We start from the raw sequence: 21925 nt of genomic DNA on the forward strand, positions 1-21925 counted from the left end.
TTTTTGGCAGTCCGGACACTAAGGCAGATTTGTGAAGATGAAGCAGAGCAGTATCCCCTTGCAGCAGAAGTTGGCAAGAAATCGGTATATGTCGACGATGTTTTATTCGGTGCTGATACGGTAGAGGAAGCACGAGAGTTGAAAGGGCAACTAGCTGCTATGCTCGAAAAGGCAGGATTCGAGTTGCATAAGTGGTGCTCAAATAGCAAAGAGGTGTTGGCTGATATTCCCGAAGCCAGGCTGGAGCAAAAGGTACTGCTGAACAAAGAAGGCCGAACTAAAACCCTTGGGTTAACTTGGCAACCCGATGAAGATGTATTCAGTTTCGAAGTTATGTCAATTGCCTTTGACGAAGGAGTACCGACCAAACGAACAATTCTCTCAGACATATCAAAGTTATTCGATCCACTTGGCCTAGCAGGACCAGTTATTATGACAGGTAAACTCATCATGCAAGAACTATGGAAAGAGAAACTAAATTGGGACGAGCCGCTGGAAGCTGGTATAGAAAACATGTGGAACGAGTATCGACTACAGTTACAGACGATGAACACAATTCGGATTAGTCGCTGTGTACTTCCATTGTTGCAAACAGAATTTGTAGAACTTGCTGGGTTCTGTGATGCATCGCAGAAGGGCTACGGAGCATGTTTGTACTTAAGGTCGCGAAATTCGCAAGGTCAAATCTCCATTCGTTTACTATGTTCAAAATCTCGCGTCGCACCTATCAAGGGAAATCGAACCACGATTCCGCGCCTAGAGCTATGTGGAGCTCGTTTGCTCGCTCAATTAGCAGATAATGTAAGACGATCCCTACCAGTTACCGTGAACCGAGTTCGTTTTTGGTCCGACTCCACTATTGCTCTCAGCTGGATCAACACTTGCCCCAGTAAACTGGATGTTTTTGTATCAAACCCTGTCGCTGCAATACAACAGCTGTCCGACCCAAGCGAATGGTGTCACGTCAGCACGCATGACAATCCGGCAGATTTGGCCTCACGTGGAATTATGCCCCAAGAGCTTCATTCATCTAAACTTTGGTGGTGTGGACCGCCATTCCTACGTAAAAACGATATCGTCTGGCCAAAGGGAGTGCAGCTGGTTGACCCCATGCAGCTGCCAGAATTGATCCAGGTTACCGCCATGCCCGCAGTGGTCGAAAGGCTGCATTTATTCGACAATTGCAGCAAGTACAACATAATGCTTCGAGTCGTCGCGCGTATCAAGCGCATGTTCCAGAATCGTCAGCGTAGTGCAGAGAATCAACGTCGTGGAGAGTTTAGTGCAGAGGAAATGCGATACGCCAAGCTTACAATTGTTCGTCTCGTCCAGAAGGAGAGCTTTCCGGAAGTATTCGCCCAATTACGAGAGGAGGTAACATCGAAGAACCATTCGCTAATACCGCTTTCTCCGTTTGTAGACAACCACGGACTACTGAGGGTCGGTGGACGTCTATCGAAATCGGCCTGCTCATATGATACTAAACACCAGATGATCCTTCCCAAGAACCATCCCGTCACAGGTGCAATCATCCGGTCTTTCCATGAGTCCAATATGCACGCCGGCATTCAGGTCACACTTGCTGCAACCAGAAGGGAATTTTGGATCATCAGAGGAAGAAGCGTGGTCAGGCAGGTCATCAAGAGCTGTGTCGTTTGTTTCAAGAGCAATCCCCGTCCAATTCAACAGTACATGGGTGATTTGCCAGCTTGCCGTGTGGAAGGACAGTATCCGTTTTATCGAGTCGGTATCGATCTCTGTGGACCAGTATTCTTGAAGCAGCGCAATAAACGTTCCACCGTCGAGTATAAAGGATGGATTGTGCTTTACATTTGTCTGGCAACAAAAGCGATCCACCTCGAGTTGGTCAGCGAGTTATCAACCGCAGCATTTTTGGCATCATTCGATCGTTTCGTTAGCCGTCGAGGTAAACCTATCGCAGTTTGGACCGACAACGGCACAAATTTTGTTGGCGCCGCTAATTTGTTGAAAGAATGGGAGAAGTTTTTTAAGAGTTTCGACAACCAAGACGACATTCTACGAGCCTACGGCAACAGTGTCGAGTGGCACTTCAATCCCCCAGAGGCACCGCACTTCGGCGGTATTTGGGAATCAAACATCCGTCAAACCAAGGTGTTATTGTTGAAGCATACAGCAGCAGCAGCTCTGAGTTTCGAAGAGTTCTCAACCGTTTTGTGTCGAATTGAAGCGGTTTTAAATTCGAGACCGCTCACCCCGCTATCGGACGATCCAGAGGATTTTGAGGCGTTAACTCCGGGACACTTTTTGGTATTTCGATCTTTGAACGCTGTCGCACGTCCCGTAGTCATCGATCAACGTAAGCATCCTAGGCAACGAAATGAACACATCACCGCTATCATTCAGCACTTCTGGAATCGTTGGCAATCGGAGTATCTTTCGTCGCTACAAGTACGATACAAGTGGCACAAGAAGGTAGAAGTCGAAGTAGGTCAACTTGTGCTCATCAAAAAGGACAACATGCCAGTTCAGAAATGGCTACTTGGCCGTATTATCGAGGTCATCCCTGGTACCGAAGGTGTTGTACGAGTCGTCGACGTCAAAACAGAGAATGGAATTTTGCGAAGACCTGTATCGAAGCTGTGCTTTCTACCCATCGACCCAGAGCAGAGTTTCGAAAGGGACACCTTTCAACGGCGGGAGGATGTTCAGAATAATCTGATCGAATCGGCATCACTGCAATAACGAGTGAAAGATGCAACAGCGCTATCGTCCTATCGTCTTATCGTCGTGTTTCGAACATTGCACATCGTAGCGATTTTGTCCCGAGTGCGCACATATACATTGCTGCAGCAAGTCACGAAGAACCGAAGAACAAAATATACATGCTTATGTACCGATATACATTGTAAACTGTAGATATAAGTGGCCACTAGTTTTAATTTTCCGACCAGTTATCGTTTGACTATCGATTAAATCAGACCAGGATAAAATTAAATTATTTTTCTAATTCGAACCCTCCAGTCTCGCGTTAAAACCGGTGAACCGGAAAACCCTTCAGGCTCCGCCGACGATAAGGAGCCGGACCGTGTCGAGTCTCGTACACCCCCTTTTTAGAATGGCGTAGCAAAGCAACGCGCGCCGGGTCCTCTAGTATGATATTAAAATGAACTGTGGTAAATATGGGCAAAACTGCTCGCCCAGTTAGCTCCAGGGTATGAGGCTGGCCTAATAAACCAGTCGTCATAGGCTCGGTTCCTGCCTGGACGGTGCCGCTACAGACTCAGAGTTAATAGGACTACCACTAGCCCAGTAATTTTTCTGTACTCTAATAACTGGCTGCGAAGTCTGTGGATAAAAAAGGGTCAAGTTCTGAAGGACGTTTATACTTATGGCTTTGCTTTTTTATGGGAAAAATAGAACAATCCCACTAGCAGCCGTCCTTCGAATGGAATAGAGTTGCGTCCTTTGAATTTCCATAAATGCTTCCAATAATTATTTTAATTTTTTCAACTGGTTTCCATGTGCAGTATGCAGAACGTATGCATTAAAAAAATAGACTAAGTTCGGATGGCGAAAAAAACTATGAAAGACAATTCAATGGAATAAATTTTCCTTAAATCGCTTAAACGCTTATTAAGCCTTCTACGAAAAAATTTCTACGACGACGGGTGGCCTTACGGCAGATGGTTAGAACCTTATCCATAGCCGATGAAAAGATGAATGTCGGCTTGTTCTGCAGTTCGTTCATGGCCTTGGCGACAAGCTGCTTCTCTACTTTGCAGTTTAATTATTGCAGTAGATCCTGCAGTTTGCGGTTCACCGAAAAAGATTCTTTTGGTCGCAGTTGGGGTACGTTGGGAGGGTTAGCGATCTACGGTGCAACGTATATCTTCAGCCGGTTTATCTCCTCCACTGATCTCTTGATTTAATGGGCGTCAGCCAGTTCCGGCCAAAAGATCACATCCTCCTTCGTGTGATAATTCTCGATTAGGACGGAAGCTTCCGGCAAGCACTTCGTACTGTATTGGTTGAACTCTCGCTGATCATCAGCCATAGAAGATCCTTCTTTGAGAAATTGGTGTGGGAGATATATTTGATGTAAACACTTACTTCGGTGGAGGACGTAAAGTACTCAGTCTCCTGCCAGTCGAAGATGTTTCTCATCAGCACCTTCAACCGCTTCTTTTGGGTGGTTGTGATGGGGCCACATTACTCTCGGACTTTCTTTTCAGCTTCTGCTGCACATTACGGTTGCGCAACATCGTCAAGCAGCCGGCGTCAGGCATCCTTTCGACGCTCTCGCCTTCCTCCAGAAAGGAGAGGATGTTGTAAATGCCGGATCGACTATATTTGGCGGACAACAAGAGCCTCAGTTTAGGCAAAATCTTATGCAATTTTTTTATGCAGGTTTATGACGCAGCATTGGATTTACCTAAAAAACAAATTTTAAACCGTGAAATAATATATTTTGTTATATTTCCTTGGAAGTCTGTGAAAAATAGAATTGTCTGATATTTTCAACGTCGCAAACGGCATAATTGATGGAGGTGCGTCATTCACCATAGTCTTTGTTGTCTCATTAGAATCAATGGAGACGCATTGTTTAGCACGCTTGCATTGGCATACCGGTCGCGAGCTTATAAAACTTATATAAGTTCAAAAATTATTGAGTATTAGTACAATCTGCTTAACATCTTCTAGGAGAATTACACCAGTCACAGACTCTTTACAAAAATATCTAAAATATGTGAGTTTTGTTGATTCCTAACAGGGACTTAGAGAGAAATAAAATATTTGTCATTATTCCGATTTCTCTAAATTTCAAATACTTTAGTATGTAATTGAGTACTTTCATACGCTTTAGTACTTAATAAAATTTTACAGTACATGCTTTGTAATAGTTCAATCTTTCGCAAAACATTAGCACTGAAAACAAACCTCCGACAAACTACGGTACTTCATGCATGTACCAATCATAATCTCATGAAATATTTACCCGGTAATCTTTTACATTTTTCCTTACTCAGCTGGAAGAGAAAGAGACCATTTTTTTGTACAGACGGACACCATCTCGAATTACTATTGACCTATCTGGCAATGATTTCGTTTTCATTCGTTTTGATGCGCCTTTCCATTTTTTCTTTCATTTGCACAGGGTCTCGCACAGTGCCCGGGTGAACATTTACGGTCTTCCATACATTCGAGAGATGCCTAAAATCACCGGCGTGTCGGGCAGTGACCTGGTGATAAAATGCCCGGTGGCCGGCTATCCGATCGATAAGATACACTGGGAACGGGACGGACAGACACTGCCCATAAATCGACGCCAACGGGCCTACAACAATGGAACGCTAATCATCGAACAGCTGCAGCGGACCGAAGATGCCGGCACGTACACGTGCATGGCGCAGAACAAGCAGAAGCAAACGTCCCGACGGAACGTCGAGATTCAGGTTATAGTGCCTCCGAAAATTATGCCCATTCAAGCGATGACCAACTTGTTGCGGGAGGGCATGCGTGCGGCTATCTCCTGCCAAATACTGGAAGGTGACCTGCCGGTGAATTTCCGCTGGGAACGCAACGGTAAACCGATTCTCGGAACCGGAAACGAAGTGATACGAAGATTAGATGAATATTCGGCAAGTCTGGTAATAGAACATATCACCTCAGAGTACTCGGGAAACTATACCTGCATCGCGAGTAACGTAGCCGGCAGTGAAAGTTTCACTGTCCCGCTAACCGTAAACGTACCACCGAAATGGATTCTCGAGCCGAAAGATTCCAGCGCTCAAGCCGGCCAGGATATCGCTCTTCACTGCCAAGCCGGCGGCCATCCGAAGCCAACGATTGCGTGGAAAAAAGCAATCGGTAACACACCCGGCGAGTATAAGGATTTTTTATACGAACCGAACGTTTCACTGCACACCAACGGGACGCTGGAGTTTCGCAAAATCACCAAAGAATCGCAGGGCCATTTTTTATGCGAAGCCAAAAATTCCATCGGAACCGGCGTCAGTAAAGTGATTTTTCTCAAAGTTAATGGTAAGTTGGTTGATTGGAGTAAACAGCAAGAATTAATTGATTCGTTTCTCCCGTAGTGCCTGCTCATTTCAACACCAAAAGTAAACAAATTACTTCACCTCGCAACAAGCAGATTCATATCCAGTGCAACGTTCAGGGCGATAATCCGATCGACATCAAGTGGAAGATGCAAAACTCCCAGCAGCATATTGACGAATCGTTGGACAACCGATACAATATCCGTGAGCAGGTGTTGGACGACGGGATGGTTTCGGAGTTAGGGATTTCCCATACCTATCGCCAGGATACGGGTGTCTACATTTGTCACGCAACGAACGCCTTCGGGCATGACGAGATGTCGATCCAGCTGGTGATTCAGGAAGTTCCGGAATCACCGAAAAATCTTCGAATAAACTCACAACAGTCGCGGACTTTGCAGCTCTCGTGGAGTCAACCATTCGCCGGCAATAGTCCCATCGAGAAGTACAACGTTGAGTACAAACTCGTAACCGATTCGTGGCAATCGGCTGAACACATTACCGTAGCCGGGACGCAAACGGTAATCACTTTGCAAAACCTAAAACCAGCAAAAGCATATCACATTCGGATATCGGCCGAAAATAAGCTCGGTGCGTCGGAGTATTCGGAAGTTATTCAAGTGACCACCTTAGAAGAAGTGCCTTCTGGTCCACCGTTGAACATCAAGGGTGAACCGAAAAGTTCTACCGAAATTTTTCTCTCTTGGGAAGCTCCCGACCGGGAGCAGTGGAATGGAAATCTGTTGGGCTATTATGTGGGCTACCAGGAAGCGACTGGCCCGAATGATAAGGAGATCAATCCTACACAAGGTTTCAACTTCAAAACCGTCGAAGTGCGAACGCATTTTGGAGGGGAAACCACACTGGGCGGACTGAGCAAGTGCACCCAGTACAATATTGTAGTGCAAGCGTATACCAGCCAAGGAAGTGGACCACCGAGCAAAGAAATTTCACTCAGCACTCTGGAAGATGTGCCTTCGACTCCGCCAGACAGTCCGAAATGTGACGTACTCAGTTCGACCTCGATCTACATCACCTGGTCACCACCGGCGGTCGAGGGACAGAATGGAAAGATACGTGGATACAAAGTTTCCTACATTGAGATTGAGGATCTGTTCGGTGAATAAACTCTTAAAATGTTTTCTCTTGTACGTCACTTAGGAATGTTTAATATTTACTTTACAGAAAAAGAACCATACACTGCCAAAACCAACAATCAGTACATGACCCTGGAGAATCTGAAAAAGTTTACCAACTACACTTTCTGGGTGCTGGCATTCACGAAGGTTGGCGATGGTGTCCGAACCACTTCCTTCTTCTGTACCACTCACGAAGATGGTAAGCTATTATTCTGTCACTTTTTTCAAACTACATTTCAACAATTATTATTGTATTTAACAGTCCCATCGGCACCACGTGCCATCAAAGCGGTCCCAGCATCGAGCACGAAAATCCTCATCTCGTGGTTGCCACCTGCCAACCGGAACGGCATCATCACCGGGTACACATTCTACATGTCCCTGGTGGATGGAGGCCGGGACGAAGGAACACACAAGCGAACCCTCGTTCCCTACGCAGACATACATGAAACGGTCCGGTTGCAGGAGCACGGCACTTACCAGTTTTGGTTGACAGCCTCAACCAAAGTAGGCGAAGGGGAAAAGTCCGAAATAATTACCGTTCCTCCGAACAACAAAGTGCCCGCACGGATTGTGTCGTTCAGTCAGGAAATCGTGACCCCCTGGAAGGAAACGCTCGTACTACCCTGTCGAAAAGTGGGAGTTCCGGCGCCGGTAACAATCTGGCGCCAAGACGATCAACCGATGGAAACCGGAACGCGAAAACTGATCGCTAAAAATGGGACACTTTACATCAAAGACTGCCAGCATTCGGACGCGGGCAATTACACGTGCAGCGTGGAAAACAATTGGGGTCGAGATGAGGTCGTATACCACATTAAGATCAAAGTTCCGCCCGATCCGCCCAGCCTTTCGGTTATCAACACCTACACCGACAGTCTGCTGTTGGAGTGGCTGGACAACAAGAACGGCGGTTCGCCGATTCTCGGTTACGTCATCAATTACAAACGAGAGCACGGTGATTGGGAAGAGATTCAAATCGATTCCAAAACAAACACTCATCTGTTGGTGAACCTGTGGTGTGGAACCAAGTACCAATTGTACATCACAGCCTACAACAAGATAGGAACGGGTCTGCCCTGCGACATAGTGCATTCGCAAACCAAGGGACTGCCACCGGTTCAGCCGAAGCATTCGCAGATGATAACCAACAACTCGACCAGTGTGACATGCTGGCTGGATTCCTGGGGTGACGGTGGGTGTGGAATTCTACATTTCACAATCGAAAACCGAATCTACGGCCGTTCGCTGTGGAATATGATCTCGAACCACGTGGAGGCAACCGAACGAATTTTCACGGTTGCCGATTTGAGTCCCGCAACCAAATACCAGCTGCGGGTGACGGCTTATAACAATGCCGGAGCAACGATGGCGGTTTACAATTACACCACCCTCACCGCTGCTGGAGGTAAACTTCTCTTCCATGCCACGAGTATATGGATATTTGCGTACGCATTAACCGAGCATTTATTTTTCTCATCTTCCAGTAATGGTGCACCCAGACCTAACGAATCCCGTTTCACCGCACCTCGGGGACAATCCATTCTACGCCAATTTCAAAGTGCTGCTACCGCTCTGCCTTTCAATCCTAATTCTGTTCGCACTGATAGCTGTGGCGCTGCTAATTCGCAAAAGAAGTAAATATTTTGCTTTTTGTCCTTTCGCACACCTGTGTGCATATGTAAACCTACTAAATAATAAATTTTCTTTGCCCTTTTTACACCCACACACACGCATTCAACCAATCATCGCAGAACTGAGCAACCAGAACCGGATACCGTCAACGTCGATGTCGGAGTCACCGTCGATTGCCAATATTCAGAACAAACACAACCGGGACCAGCAGTACCTGGCGGTGCGTGCCCAGCAGAACAGCCGCAACAGCAACTCGGTCGATTCCGGCAGCTTTAAAGCCGAAGGAAATGGTAAATTGGGTATATTTTTGTCTATCTGCTTTAAATTGGTGCTTCAGGGTGAATAGTAATAACTGATACTGTTTTTGGGCGTGTTTAATTAAAAATGGGTTAATCACAGTTGTGTCTGCATATTTTCCGTTTAGAGTGTATTCAAATGTCAACACAGCTTACAAGTTTGTTTTGAATTTTCATTCGTTTAAGAATCGTGGTAATCATGGAAGCAAAAATGGGACTTGTGATCAGTCTGTTTTTGAACAATTTTCGAAATTTTAAAGATGCTGAAGCCACTCGGAAGACCGTGAACCCCCGTTCGTTCGACCGCTTTTAATCTGAACACTTTTTAATTTGAACCCCGTTGGTTTGCTCGACGTGCAAATTAAAAATGGTTCAAATGTCATTCTCAACATGACATCATTTGCTTATGCAGACAATGCTTATAAACACGATTTGTTTGTACTGAACTAGCGTGTTAATCTGTTTCACATTGTTTTCCTAACGATTATGATAGAAATCCGATCGGAGAATGAAATATTCGCTGCTTACAACTGCCAACTGAATCAAACCCCTAAAACAATAACAAAGAGCAGGGCGACCAGATCACACAAGTTTCAGCATATGTAGAGTTGCCAGTTGTTCAAATTAAAAACCAACCCCGTTAGTTTGCATGAGGAATCGTACAAACGAACGGGGGTCCACTGTAATCGAAAGATTCATTTTTTTGCCATCAAGCGATACAAAGAAACCGGTTTGGATGGCTTGTCCCATCCATTGCCAGGCGTCCCGGAAAGTGTCCCGCATTGATGATTTTTTTAATCGTGTCAGTTGAATGTTGAAACTCTCAGAGTAATGCTACAGATGAGTTCTAAGAGGTTTTCGAGAAGTTTCCTGTTTATGAATTATTGTTGAAACAAGTGCATTCAACTGAAAAATTTATGTATATTTTGTATTAATTTGGTTCTAAATAACTTTGTTATACCGGGGACCGCCGTTCATTTGAACGATTGCTCAGCAACCTAACGGGGTTTGTTTTTAATTTGAATAACTGGCGACCTTAAATATGCTGCACTTGTATGAATTAGCCTTGCTATTTAATATTGTTTAGGTGTTTTAGTTGGTTATTACAAGCGGCGAATATTTCGTTCTCGTATCAAACTTTTAACAGAATAGTCGAGAAAACGAACATGGAACACGCAAGATCAGTACAAACAAATTTTCAATTGGCACGTCGTGCAAATTAGCAGAGTTCAAATTAAAAAATGTGGAGATTAAATACGATCAAACGTACGGAGCTTTATGGTATACTATAGTAGAAGCAATTTAACAATTAAGTCATGCAATATGTCCTGCCGTCGGTCGTCGTCGTCAGCATAACGTCGTGGTGGCTCGTGCTGTTTTAAACAATCATCGCCATACAATTTGATCTTGAGCCTCTCGTCACCAGTTTCCCAGGCGTCTTAGAAGTCTCAAGTCGCTGTCGACCTGGTCGAGCCATCACGTGCCAGACGTCCCCCTGTCAATGTCCACACGTATGGCATCCTCGTAGACCACGTATTCGGCTCAACGTAGCCTACCGACTTTCGTCAAATGTACGATGGGAATCTCCCTAAGCAATGCCTCATGATTTATACGCATCCGCCACTCTCCGTTTGCACTTTGTACTTCACCAAATATCGTCCGCAGCACATGCCGCTCAAACACGGCAAGGGTGCGTATGTCCTCCGTGAGCAGCATCACAGTTTCAAGTCCATAAAGAACTACTGGTCTAATAAAGGTTTTGTACATTGGCAGTTTCGTACGGCGACATATGCTTCTTGATCGTAGCGTTTTGCAAAGAGCAAAATAAGCCCGCTTTCCCGTGTGCATGCGGTGCTGGATCTTTTGACTAGTGTTGTCGTTCGCGGTCATAAGTTATCCCAACTATGCGAACGCACTACCACTTCTAGTTTGACGCCGTACTGGGCTACCGTCCATGGAAGTCGCGAACTTCGCGAGTCGCGAGTATAGGATAAGGATTTATTAAAAACAATATTTAAAAAATCGAGCTACCGCAGAGTAATTCTCGTTGAAACGGGGCCACTACTGACACGTGGTCTTCAAATATTGGAACTTTCGCGCTCAATTGGTTGAAAATGGTTAAAAAATAAGAATTACTCTTTTGATACCTCGAAATAGTGGACCCCTCGTGCGTCAAGGTGTCTAACAGGTTAAAAAAAGTTGAATTTTTAGCAATTTTGAAATTTCATAAATTTCCCATGAAACTACTAACAAATAGCCCGGTTCAGTAAATAAGAAGAACAGGGCTTTCAAATGGAGTAAAAAAATTTTAGGCGGCCATCTTAGATTTGGTCGCCATATTGGGTTTTATCAAATTTAAGACCACCATCGGAAATTTAAGAAAAATGCTATAAGGAGCATTCATCAAATTACATGTGTAGTGGCATTAAATAAACGAAACAATTTATTATCTGTATCAAGGTTTACAACTCTCATATAACGGAATATCTTGCTACACCTAACTTGATGAATGTTTCTTATTGCATTTTTTCTCAGCTTTCTGGTGGTGGTCTTGAAATTAAAATTGGTTGGGAGAACATGGCGAAAACGGCGATTTTTTGATAAAATCCAACATGGCGGCCAAATCCAAGATGGCCGCCAATTTTTTTTACTTCGTTTATAAGCCCTATCTCTCCTCTTTACATAACCGTGTCGTTTGTAGTTTGTTTCATAGCAAATTTTGGAAATATCACAATAATTATATGAAAATTGTGAACCTTGCTACAAATAACTGGTTGTTTTATTCAGTTAATGCCATTGCACACCTAATTTTATGAATATTTCTTGTAGCATTGTAGCATGGTGGTCTTCAAATAAAAATCGGAGGGAAGGGGGGCGACCAAATCCAAGATGGCCGCCTAAAATTTTACTCCATTTGAAAGCCCTGCTCTTCTTGTTTACAGAACCGGGTCATTTGTTAGTTGTTTCATGGCAAATTTATGAAATATCACATGATATTGATCTCAAGGTTTGCTCACAATTCAACTTTTTTTAATCTGTTAGACCCCTTGCCGCACGAGGGGTCCACTATTTCGAGGTATCAAAAGTGTAATTCTTATTTTTTAACCATTTTCAACCAATTAAGCGCAAAGGTTACAATATTTGAAAACCTCGTGTCAGTAGTGGCCCCGTTTCAGCGAGAATTACTCCGTACTATTTTCCCGGCAAACTTCAAAAGAAATTTTCCGATTTTCTCGAACTTCACTTATTTCAAAAATTTATAACTTAAACCAGGCATAGTAAAACAAATTATTTTGTGAAAATGCAGTAGAATTTTCTCAGCAATCCCGAAAAAATATTAGTTGTAACAAGTTTTACATAAAATTTTCTAAGACGTTGGAGAAAATGCAGCAATGTCGGAAAACCCATATATTCTAACTAATAGGAAATTTTGAATATATTATAACATCGTTTTGAAATTTTCCATTATGGGTCAACTGCTAAGCACCGCATCGTGCCGCATTTTTCAATTTTTTTAAATGATCGCATGGAGACCCTTAACGGACGGAGAAAATGTTTACACTTTATATGTTATAGATTACAGGTTCCACACATTCAAAACTTTGACATTTTTTTAACATACTTTTACATACTTTACATACATACATACTGGTAAATATTGCATCCGGACAATTTCAAACTTTCGGACCGGAACCGGAACAGAGCCAAATCGGACCAGAATGAAATCGGACCTAAAAAATTCGTTCCGATTTTTGCCCGGACCGAAACCCGGACTTCAACAATCGTTCCGAGGTCGAACACTAGTTATATGCAACACGTCTTACGGATATTCCTCGGGACAAACTGGCAGTTCAAAGGTTCCAGAATGCTTCCAGGGTGATGGTATGGCGATGGTTGTCCAAAAATTTGAAGGTTCCATTGCTGTTGATTGTAGCTGGTGTTAAAGTCAACACTAAATATTACATCGACAACGTTTTGAAGAACTATTTACTTCCCATCGTCAAAAACACTACAAGAATGCACCATTATGCTTCCAACAAGATTTTGCACCGTCTCACCAGGCGAAAGCTACGCAGGCTTGGTGTGAGGACAATTTTTCGAATTTTATTTCTTCGGCAAAGTGACACAGAACTCTTCGCCTAATTTGAATCCTTCCGACTTGTATGCATGAGGTTACAAGCTACGCAAACTAGAGAGCACCAAAGGATTGACTGTGGATACTTTCGAGCAACATTTGGAGAAGATTTGGGATAAAATGCCTCAGGATATCGCACGTGCCAGCTGTAACGCTTTGCAACAACGATTGCGGTAATTAAATCAAAGGGGAGATAGATACAAATTGGACTAACTTTAGACAAATGTTATGGATGTACTTCTTTCTCTTTTTTTAAATGCGTAAATCTACATTTTTCGCATTAAAAATTTACTGTTTTCCAAGAGTTATGGACATACTTTACACGAAATACGCTCAAAATTAAAAGTTATGCAAACGTCTTGTTTTTGTGACCGTTCACTTTACTGACAGTTATTACTACTCACCCTGTAATATGGACGATAAAATTAAATGCTCATATGCTGCACAACTCGTGAAGCTGCTGAAAATTTATTATTCATTCTTTCGGATATTTTATTATGGTCGCCATAACAGTAAAATTTTACCTTTTCCAATCATGGCTATATATTTTCAAGTTAACAAAGCTAGCTCGCTAATTTAGCATTTTTACCACAGCAAGCTTTATGCTTTATAACCTGGTCGAACACAGCGAAAAGCTTCATTGTAATTTGGTGATATCTGTCAAGCAGCGAAAAATATAATCGGTTTTATTGCTGCTTTCAGCAGAATGTAATGAGACTACTCGAGCTTATAACCTTAGTTTTAAAGAAGTTATAAAAACCTTCTAGAGAGATAGGGCCACTTGGTAATATAATGGGTTTATGGCTGCTATCAGAAGATTCTGGGTATCTCTAAGTTTTGTTAGCAGTCTAGGGAGCCTGCGAATGAATGACGTGCAGGCAGAAGATCATGACAGTGGAGCAAGTGACCTCATTGGTGCAGCAAGTAACGGAGATGTGCCACCCCAATCGACAAGGGAAGTTAAAGAAGCCATCCAGCAGCTGAAGAACAATAAAGCAGCGGGAAAGGATGGCATTGGAGCGGAACTTATTAAAATGGGCTTGGACAAGTTGGCCGGCTGTCTGCATCAACTGGTTGTCAAGATTTGGGATACGGAACGACTACCGGAGGAGTGGAAAGACGGGGTTATCTGCCCTATCTACAAGAAAGGTGATAAGCTAGATTGTGAGAACTACCGAGCAATCACAATCCTGAATGCCGCCTACAAAGTGATGTCCCAAGTCATCTTCCATCGGCTATCGCCAATAGCCAATAGATTTGTGGGAAGTTATCCGGCCGGCTTCATGGAGGGTCGGCTTACAACGGACCAAATCTTCACCTTACTGCAGATCCTCCAGAAGTGCCGCGAATTCCGAGTCCCCACCCATCACCTGTTCATTGAATTCAAAGGCGCATATGATAGTGTAAACCGACCTATGCGGCCTTAATTTCACATTCTTTAGAATTTTATTTTATGCCGGTGTTGATCGTTCTACTTTTTCCGAATTAACACGGTAGGTTTGAATAAGCTTAGCCTGACTTATCCGGGATTTCAGCATCCGGACCCAGGCAAGATTAGCATAATCGGGCTAGGTAGCGGGCAGGGTCGCTACAGTCGTACACTTGCGTCAGTGGTGCAAGCGTTAGATGCCATGCTTCTCACACTGATTTTGCGTACGTGTCGGCGTCGTTTGCTTCTCGCTCGCTTTGCAACGGTTGGTATTATAAAATTGTGGATTTTCGAATTTTTTAGCATATTAGAACATAGAATTTTAGGGTTTTAGATTTTAGGATTTAGGTATTATTTTCAATATGGACATGAAAAAGTATTTGTTAGAAAAACTCTTTTCCCTTAAATATGCGCATTTTGCGATGTATGAAAAACTTTTAGGCCACATAATAATCTATTTTCAGTATTTTTTTTATAAAAATTCACAATATTTTCTGAAAGTCATCCACAGATTATTTTTTGTAAGGCCTATAATTGCTTATTTATATGAAATAGTCGATCGGTTGACAAACCACGTCCAACCAGTTTTATATATTCATACTCATCTGTTCTTTCGATTGCTCTCATTTTCTTCCAGAATATATCGAAGACATTTGTCCGTATGCAACATTTCAGCTGAACAAGCAAACGTACAGCGAAAGTTCATACAGCGGAAATGTCTACAGTGGACCTTATCACTCGGTAAGAGGATCATTTGTGTATCATGATGTAAAAACCGAAAGCTGTCATGTAAGTTTAATTTTATATCATCACTCTTTTTCGTACCTTGACTCGTATATTTTAGACATCTATCTCGCACTCATTTTCGTTTTGAGCAACGATCAAGCAGATAAGCAGGATAAAATGCCAATTGATGCGCTTTAGTTCCAATACCTAAATATCGTAGCATTTGTTTTGGATAATTTCATCATCGAACAGAATCTCTAGAGGCAGGTTTTGATCGTACAAAATAAGGTACTTAGCTTTCTTTTCCTGAAGCAGATCAAGCTGCATTTCTCCACAAACAAATTCTTATATTTATTCATTCACTTTAAGTTGACAATTGAATAGTATGAGAACTGACATTTTTTGTTACTTTTTCTTCGAAATTATTAGAAAATCTGTTTGTCAATGTTGTTTATATATTCTATCTCAACTGGTTCTGCTCTACGGTGGAATTAGATTGTGAGACGGTAACCTAGCGCATATGTGCTGAAACTGCGACTTTTAGGTTCGAAGGAATACGCATAGTGTTTCTCAAGCCACTGTATGTAACATTTATCTGGTATAATATATTTTCTATGGCCATACCGGACATTTGATGATGAAGCAAAAGATCACGCTCAATCGTGAGTTCTGTCAACAGATTTTTGTTCCGTCATTAAAGTTAGACTCAGCTGTTAACAATCCTGTCTTAAGTATTATCCATCTACATTTATCATCCACTTTAATAGCTATTTTTATTGAGAATTTTCAGCAAAAGTCGCCATCGAATTGATTCCATAGTCATTTCATTATCAGTCCGTCATCCTCCATTACGAGCATAACCACGTAATCAGTTCACATTTGTTTTGGCCAGCATTTTCCATCTTCCTCTTTCTGGCGTACCTTTTTCATTTTTTCTAAAACAACATCGTTTGAACTAAAACAAGACATAGAATAATTGGCATCCAATTCGATCATCCAATCATCCATTAAACTAGTGCAGAGAAAAAATGTCTAACGCCATCAAAAGGAAAATGTTTTGAATAAACTACCAGAAGCCCCTTTTCTTTTCTTTTTTCTTTTTCTCTTCTCAAATCAAAATCAATTAAATTGATCACCACTACGTGACCTTCCTGATCTCGACGTCTCGCGGCCAAAACAAATCGAATCTCTCCCAACCTGCCAAATACAAAAACAAAACGAAACAAACATTCAAATTCAAATTGACCGTACAATCGAAAATCCAATTGTTCAAACAAAAAAATACGACACGAATTAACGAATTAACCAACCAGAACAAAGAACCAGAGTACACTAAAGTACGCAGAAAGGGCGGATCTCGGCTGCGGGATTCGGCCACCTCGGAGCCGATAGGTGAGTACGCCATTCGATAACATTGTCGTTTTCTCGCTGTCTCCCGCAAAGCAAACCATTTTTAGATATAAATCAATTTATAGAATCTGACAATCCCGGATCCACAGATTCCGAAGTTAGGAAGATACTAACACTTCATATACCGATTACAGAATATGATACGCTTGGTTCCGAGTCCGACAACGACATGGCCTCGCGTTCCAATCAGTCCAACTATCGACATCACAGAGGTGAGTGGGCGTCGGTTTTCCGACAATTCTGCTACGGCGTTCGGCGTTTTGCGCCAGTGCCGGTTTTGTGGGGATTACTATTTTACACAGTATTGCGCAAAAGGTTTTTCGTTGGGTTTTCATCAATACTTAATAGATTTCTCTGATATTACCTACCGGATTTCAAGGGTCTTAGGGATTAATAATATGGCTGATCTTTGAAAATTTTTAGATCACTGTTTTGTACGCATCACAAAATCACTTGTGACTAAAAATAACTACATTTAAGTGCATCAAAATGCAAAAAATCTCTTCTCTAAAAAAGTATTATATTAGTCGCATTTTATGTCATAACTTTTTAATTATATATCTCATCTTCATGGAACTGGGGGAAAAAATCTAGTAATCAGTTGGTCAGGCTTGGCATACACTTTTCGCTTCGAATTTTGCTCTTTTGTTTACTGCACTTTAGCCAAGCAGAATTTGAAAAAGTGGAATACGGGGCATTTGTAGAGCTAGTAATTATCTATAATATTGCAAAAGAAATCAAAGTTTTATCTTTAGTATTTACGACGCTGTAGGGCTGCAATGCCGTTGGTTGCAAAAAAAAGCGCCCTTTTTGCTACCAAGAGGGTAGCAGCCTTATAGCGCCATAAATACAAAAGGCATAGTAATGCTTACTTCAGCAATATTGTAGATAATAACTAATTCAACAAGCGCCCCATACATCACTTTTTCAAATTTGGCTTGACTGAGATGCACTAATCAAAAGAGCAAAAGTGAAGCGAAAAGTATATACCAAGCCTGCAGTTAGTAGAACAAATACTGCTTGAACATAATGAACGATTTACTTTCAAAAAACTTCTGAACACTGCTGTATGTTCAAAATATTTCTTAGACTTGAATAAAAATAGCAAGCCTTTGCTTGGAGTAGAAATGGATATGAAAACGTCATGAAATAGATTCAATAACACTGTTGCATTTACTTTTGACATCAATAACCACTTTGCGACACATAAACATCGATTAACTTAATACACACTGCTCATTTTACTACAGCGCTCCTAATGGTCGGATTTGGAATACTTTGACAGAAATTTGATTTGAAACAACTCAGTCGTTTTAAAAAAAAGTTGTGACAGCTGTCAAGAAAAACTTAATTCTGGACACCCACATTAAAAATCTAAATGGTCAGATTCACAAATAACGAAATCATTGGATTTGACCAAATCTGCCGTGTGCATTTTTTCAAACAGTTTTGTGAACAGAAAACTATCGTTCGAATTGATTACAGTAAACGTCGCGACGTAGTCGAACTTAGGATCCGTAGATTCGTTTGAAGTATATAAGATCCATTGTAGGCAAACCTGAGAATCTCGGATGGCAAGATGGCAGATGAGTGCCGTCCGGAGAATCCTTCTGCGTAAAGTCTGTTTCATTTAGAATTTCGCCACATGAAATTTTCACTTTATTTCATGGGGAAATAAATTAGTTTCTTGATACGACAACTAGAGGCACTGCTCAGTACTTAGAAAGAAGCTGCCAAATATTGGGGCGAGTCAACTACCGGTTGAAAGCCCCATTAAAAAGTAAATAAATAAATAAAAATAAGGCTATCAAGTAACGATACCGAACACTGAAGCCGCAGTAGCGCTCGGAAATTATACAGTAAAGTTCTGACAAAGTTCAAGGGATGCTTATGAACGCCGAAACGTATGTGAAGATGAATTTTGGGCAGCTTCAAGGGCGAAAGTTCTATATACAGTCAACCAAAAAAGTATTCGGACAGCAGCGCATACAATTTTCTTTTAGTAATTTTGCACAGTATTTTTGCAAAGAATGGTAACACATATTTTTTAAAACAATGTTTAACTAAAGCATATTTAGATGCACAACAAAAATTCGGGGAAAACCTTTCCGTTTTGAAGATAGGGTACATATAGTTTGAATTGCTCAAAAATGCAGCCAAAAAAGTATTCGGACAGTTACCTATTAGTTCAGCGGTTCCCAACCTATTTTGGTTCGCGAACCCCCTGGCGGAATTCCCTATGCTATTCTGCAGAGAACTAAATTTTTGGCGTACCCCCAGAGGTTCGCGAACCCCCATTTGAGAAACGCTGTATTAGTTGAAACAAATGTCCTTTCTCGCTCAACTACTACCTTGTAGGTCCATTTACATTCTTGATGACCTGTTTTAATCTGTTTGGGATAAAATTAACAAGTTTTCAAATATCCCTTTGTGAATTGCTGACCATTTTTTCACAAGAGCTCGGTTTAAATCATTGTGATAAGAAATCGAATAATTTCTCATTAAGAAATGAAATTATCTAAAAAGATGTTCAAAAGCGTTCAAATGTAGACTGAATACTGATGTTTCGATAGCTCTATGACAATTATATGGTGCCTACCGCTTACAATTATCGACAGTATGTTGAGATTCAACATCCCGGTACAATATGTATGTACCACACAATTACAATTTTGCTTTAATTTCACCTAAAATTGTTCAGATAGTTGAGTTTACACTTAGTTCTATCCAAAAATATATATCTTTGCTGCCTCGGAGCTATCCATGCACCCCAACAAGGTATGACATCAACCATCCCTATGCAAGAATAACTAAAAGATAAGGGTTACAAGAGAAAAATCACTCGTCAGCAAGTAAACAAGCAATGCGGTTAGTGTTAGTGTTAGTGTTCGAAAAAAATTAACTTCATCGAAACCAAATCGGAATAAATTTCAATTGAGCTTTGAAAGATAAACTATAGTACAAATTGGTACTTTAGTTATTTCAAACCTGACAAAAATAGATTCATCGAACGTGTGTTTAAATAGGTGACATCCCTTATTCAACAAAAAAAAATATAACTCTAAATCAAGCGAAACAATTTTTTTAACGAAAATGTCAACACAATTTTTCACCAATCAAGAAAAAATATTATCTGAAAAAAAGATCAGTCACACAATGAGGCCATTCTGGAAAAAAAGCATGTGTTTTTCTCGCATTTCTTGATGTTTTTGAGCTTAGGTGTCTTCGGAGAAGTTTCTTGAAATACTATACCGCATCTTTTGACATCGGGCAGTATTACGCTTGATAAAAATTAGACTTTTCTAGGAGCTAGACAGCAAGTTTATGTCTTCGGCAAAGTTCTAGAGGTAAAAATTTAATTAAACTTTGCTGAAGATGCAACGTATCTACATAGGAGTATTGGCCTATTATTATGACCTATTTAGAGAAAAAAATATTTATAAAAATGGTAATTCTTTTACTTAAAGCCCCTCAAATTTGCTTTATAGACATACGATACTTACGTCTTCTAAAAAGTTAAGTATTTCAATGAAATCAATATGTTTCCAGAACATGTTAAACATGAACATAAAGAGATTTTGGGTGCAAAAAAGTTATACGGCAGAAAACCTTTCATATCTCGCAAACGATATGATGTAGACACTTTGTATCTTCACCAAAGTTTATTAAAATTTGTACCTCCTACAAAAACTTAAATTTTTCAACTGTAATATCCCTTTAATATCTAGTTGTATGAACATATCAAGAGATGCAAAATAGTATTTCGAGAAACTTCTCTGAAGACACCTAAGCTCAAAAACGTCAGGAAAGGCGACAAAAAGGTGTTAACCGGCTTTTTCCAGAATGCTGAACCTGTTCAATCGAAGGTGACCGGCAATTCTAAAGGGCCTAACAGAATTATGTATTAAACAATACCAACCGTTGGCGTCAATTTGACAGTAAAGTCTAAATAACGTTGACGGATGCATTGACGCAAATATGCTAAACACTGACAGTTTCGGTGCATAGTTGGGATTTTTCCAAAAAAAAATTACATCTATTGTTTGCGGAACGCATCTGTTTTTAGCAGTTCTGGCAAAATTCAACAAATTTTACCTGACTTTACTTGGTGTGGATGTACTGATCAATATTTCTGAAAACGGTCGAGATGAAAAATTTACTATTAGATAGCCATTTTTTGGCACGATGGCACGGTATTTGTGGCAATAAATTACGTCGGTTAACACATCGCGAAAACGTAGGGAAAAAATCCTTATGTGGTCAAAATTACAAGATGACTATCAAATACCAATTGAATCAAGCGCAGCAAAATTTTTACTTTTACATCGAGGAAATTAGGTCCGAAACTGTCTTTCATTTGATCAAGAATCAATCATGTAGCGTATCGATTCCAAGTCAACATAGCTTTCTTTTAGAAAAAAGATCAATATACCACAACGGAATCTAGAGATATTGACTTACATCTCTCTATGTCAAGAAAACTAGAGTAAAATGCTCTGCATGTGACGAAAAGGCCTATAGAACGACACGTACCGTAAAAAACCTATCATTTCTGTTGACGTCAAAAAATTGACGTCACTAGGAAATATTGAGACAAACGAACTTTTTTCCAAAAAAAAACCCTTTTTGCAGATCTTTTATTCGATCCGTTCTCGTTGAGAATGGAATGATGGAGCGGTTTCCTTGAGAAGCTGAACTTGTATGGCTCTACGGCGGCCTCCCATAGCCCTCCGAAGTGGGACGTATGGGGGAATGAATTTTTATCGAATCTCAATATTCGCACATCATGTAAAAATGTTGGTACGTACCGCTTGGTTGTTTTTAAATATCTCTTATCATTACGATACAAGTAGTGAAATTCGTGGGAGGCGTCGCCTTGTAGGAATAAATCTCTGTTCGGCGAAGGGTGCCTAGGAACGAGCCCCTTATGGATGGCTCATGTCGAGAAGCAAATGAATGTTGCCATCGTGAGCCTAACGGGATGGATTTTTGGAAACAAAATCACCAACAGGAAGAACGCTATGTTCATTGGAAAGCGCACCATGCGGGACTAGACGACAGAGGATTTTTGCGATTGACCGTAGTTCCTCTGTATTCAGTGTCTAACTGGAGCA

General features: G+C 41.3%; 1 protein-coding gene across 1 annotated transcript in view; it reads left to right on the plus strand.

Moving 5' to 3' along the window:
* LOC128738665 (cell adhesion molecule Dscam2) overlaps nucleotides 1-21925 on the plus strand; it is a 215607-nt gene that overhangs the window by 187840 nt on the left and 5842 nt on the right. The window contains exons 10-18 of the mRNA XM_053833977.1: nucleotides 5138-6024; nucleotides 6081-7160; nucleotides 7227-7379; nucleotides 7443-8588; nucleotides 8668-8817; nucleotides 8935-9105; nucleotides 15313-15464; nucleotides 16715-16793; nucleotides 16859-17023. Coding sequence (XP_053689952.1) covers nucleotides 5138-6024; nucleotides 6081-7160; nucleotides 7227-7379; nucleotides 7443-8588; nucleotides 8668-8817; nucleotides 8935-9105; nucleotides 15313-15464; nucleotides 16715-16793; nucleotides 16859-17023 — 3983 coding nt within the window. The remainder of the gene's footprint in view (nucleotides 1-5137; nucleotides 6025-6080; nucleotides 7161-7226; nucleotides 7380-7442; nucleotides 8589-8667; nucleotides 8818-8934; nucleotides 9106-15312; nucleotides 15465-16714; nucleotides 16794-16858; nucleotides 17024-21925) is intronic.

This window comes from Sabethes cyaneus, chromosome 2 (assembly GCF_943734655.1).
Source record: "Sabethes cyaneus chromosome 2, idSabCyanKW18_F2, whole genome shotgun sequence".
NCBI classification, from domain to species: Eukaryota; Metazoa; Arthropoda; class Insecta; order Diptera; family Culicidae; genus Sabethes; species Sabethes cyaneus.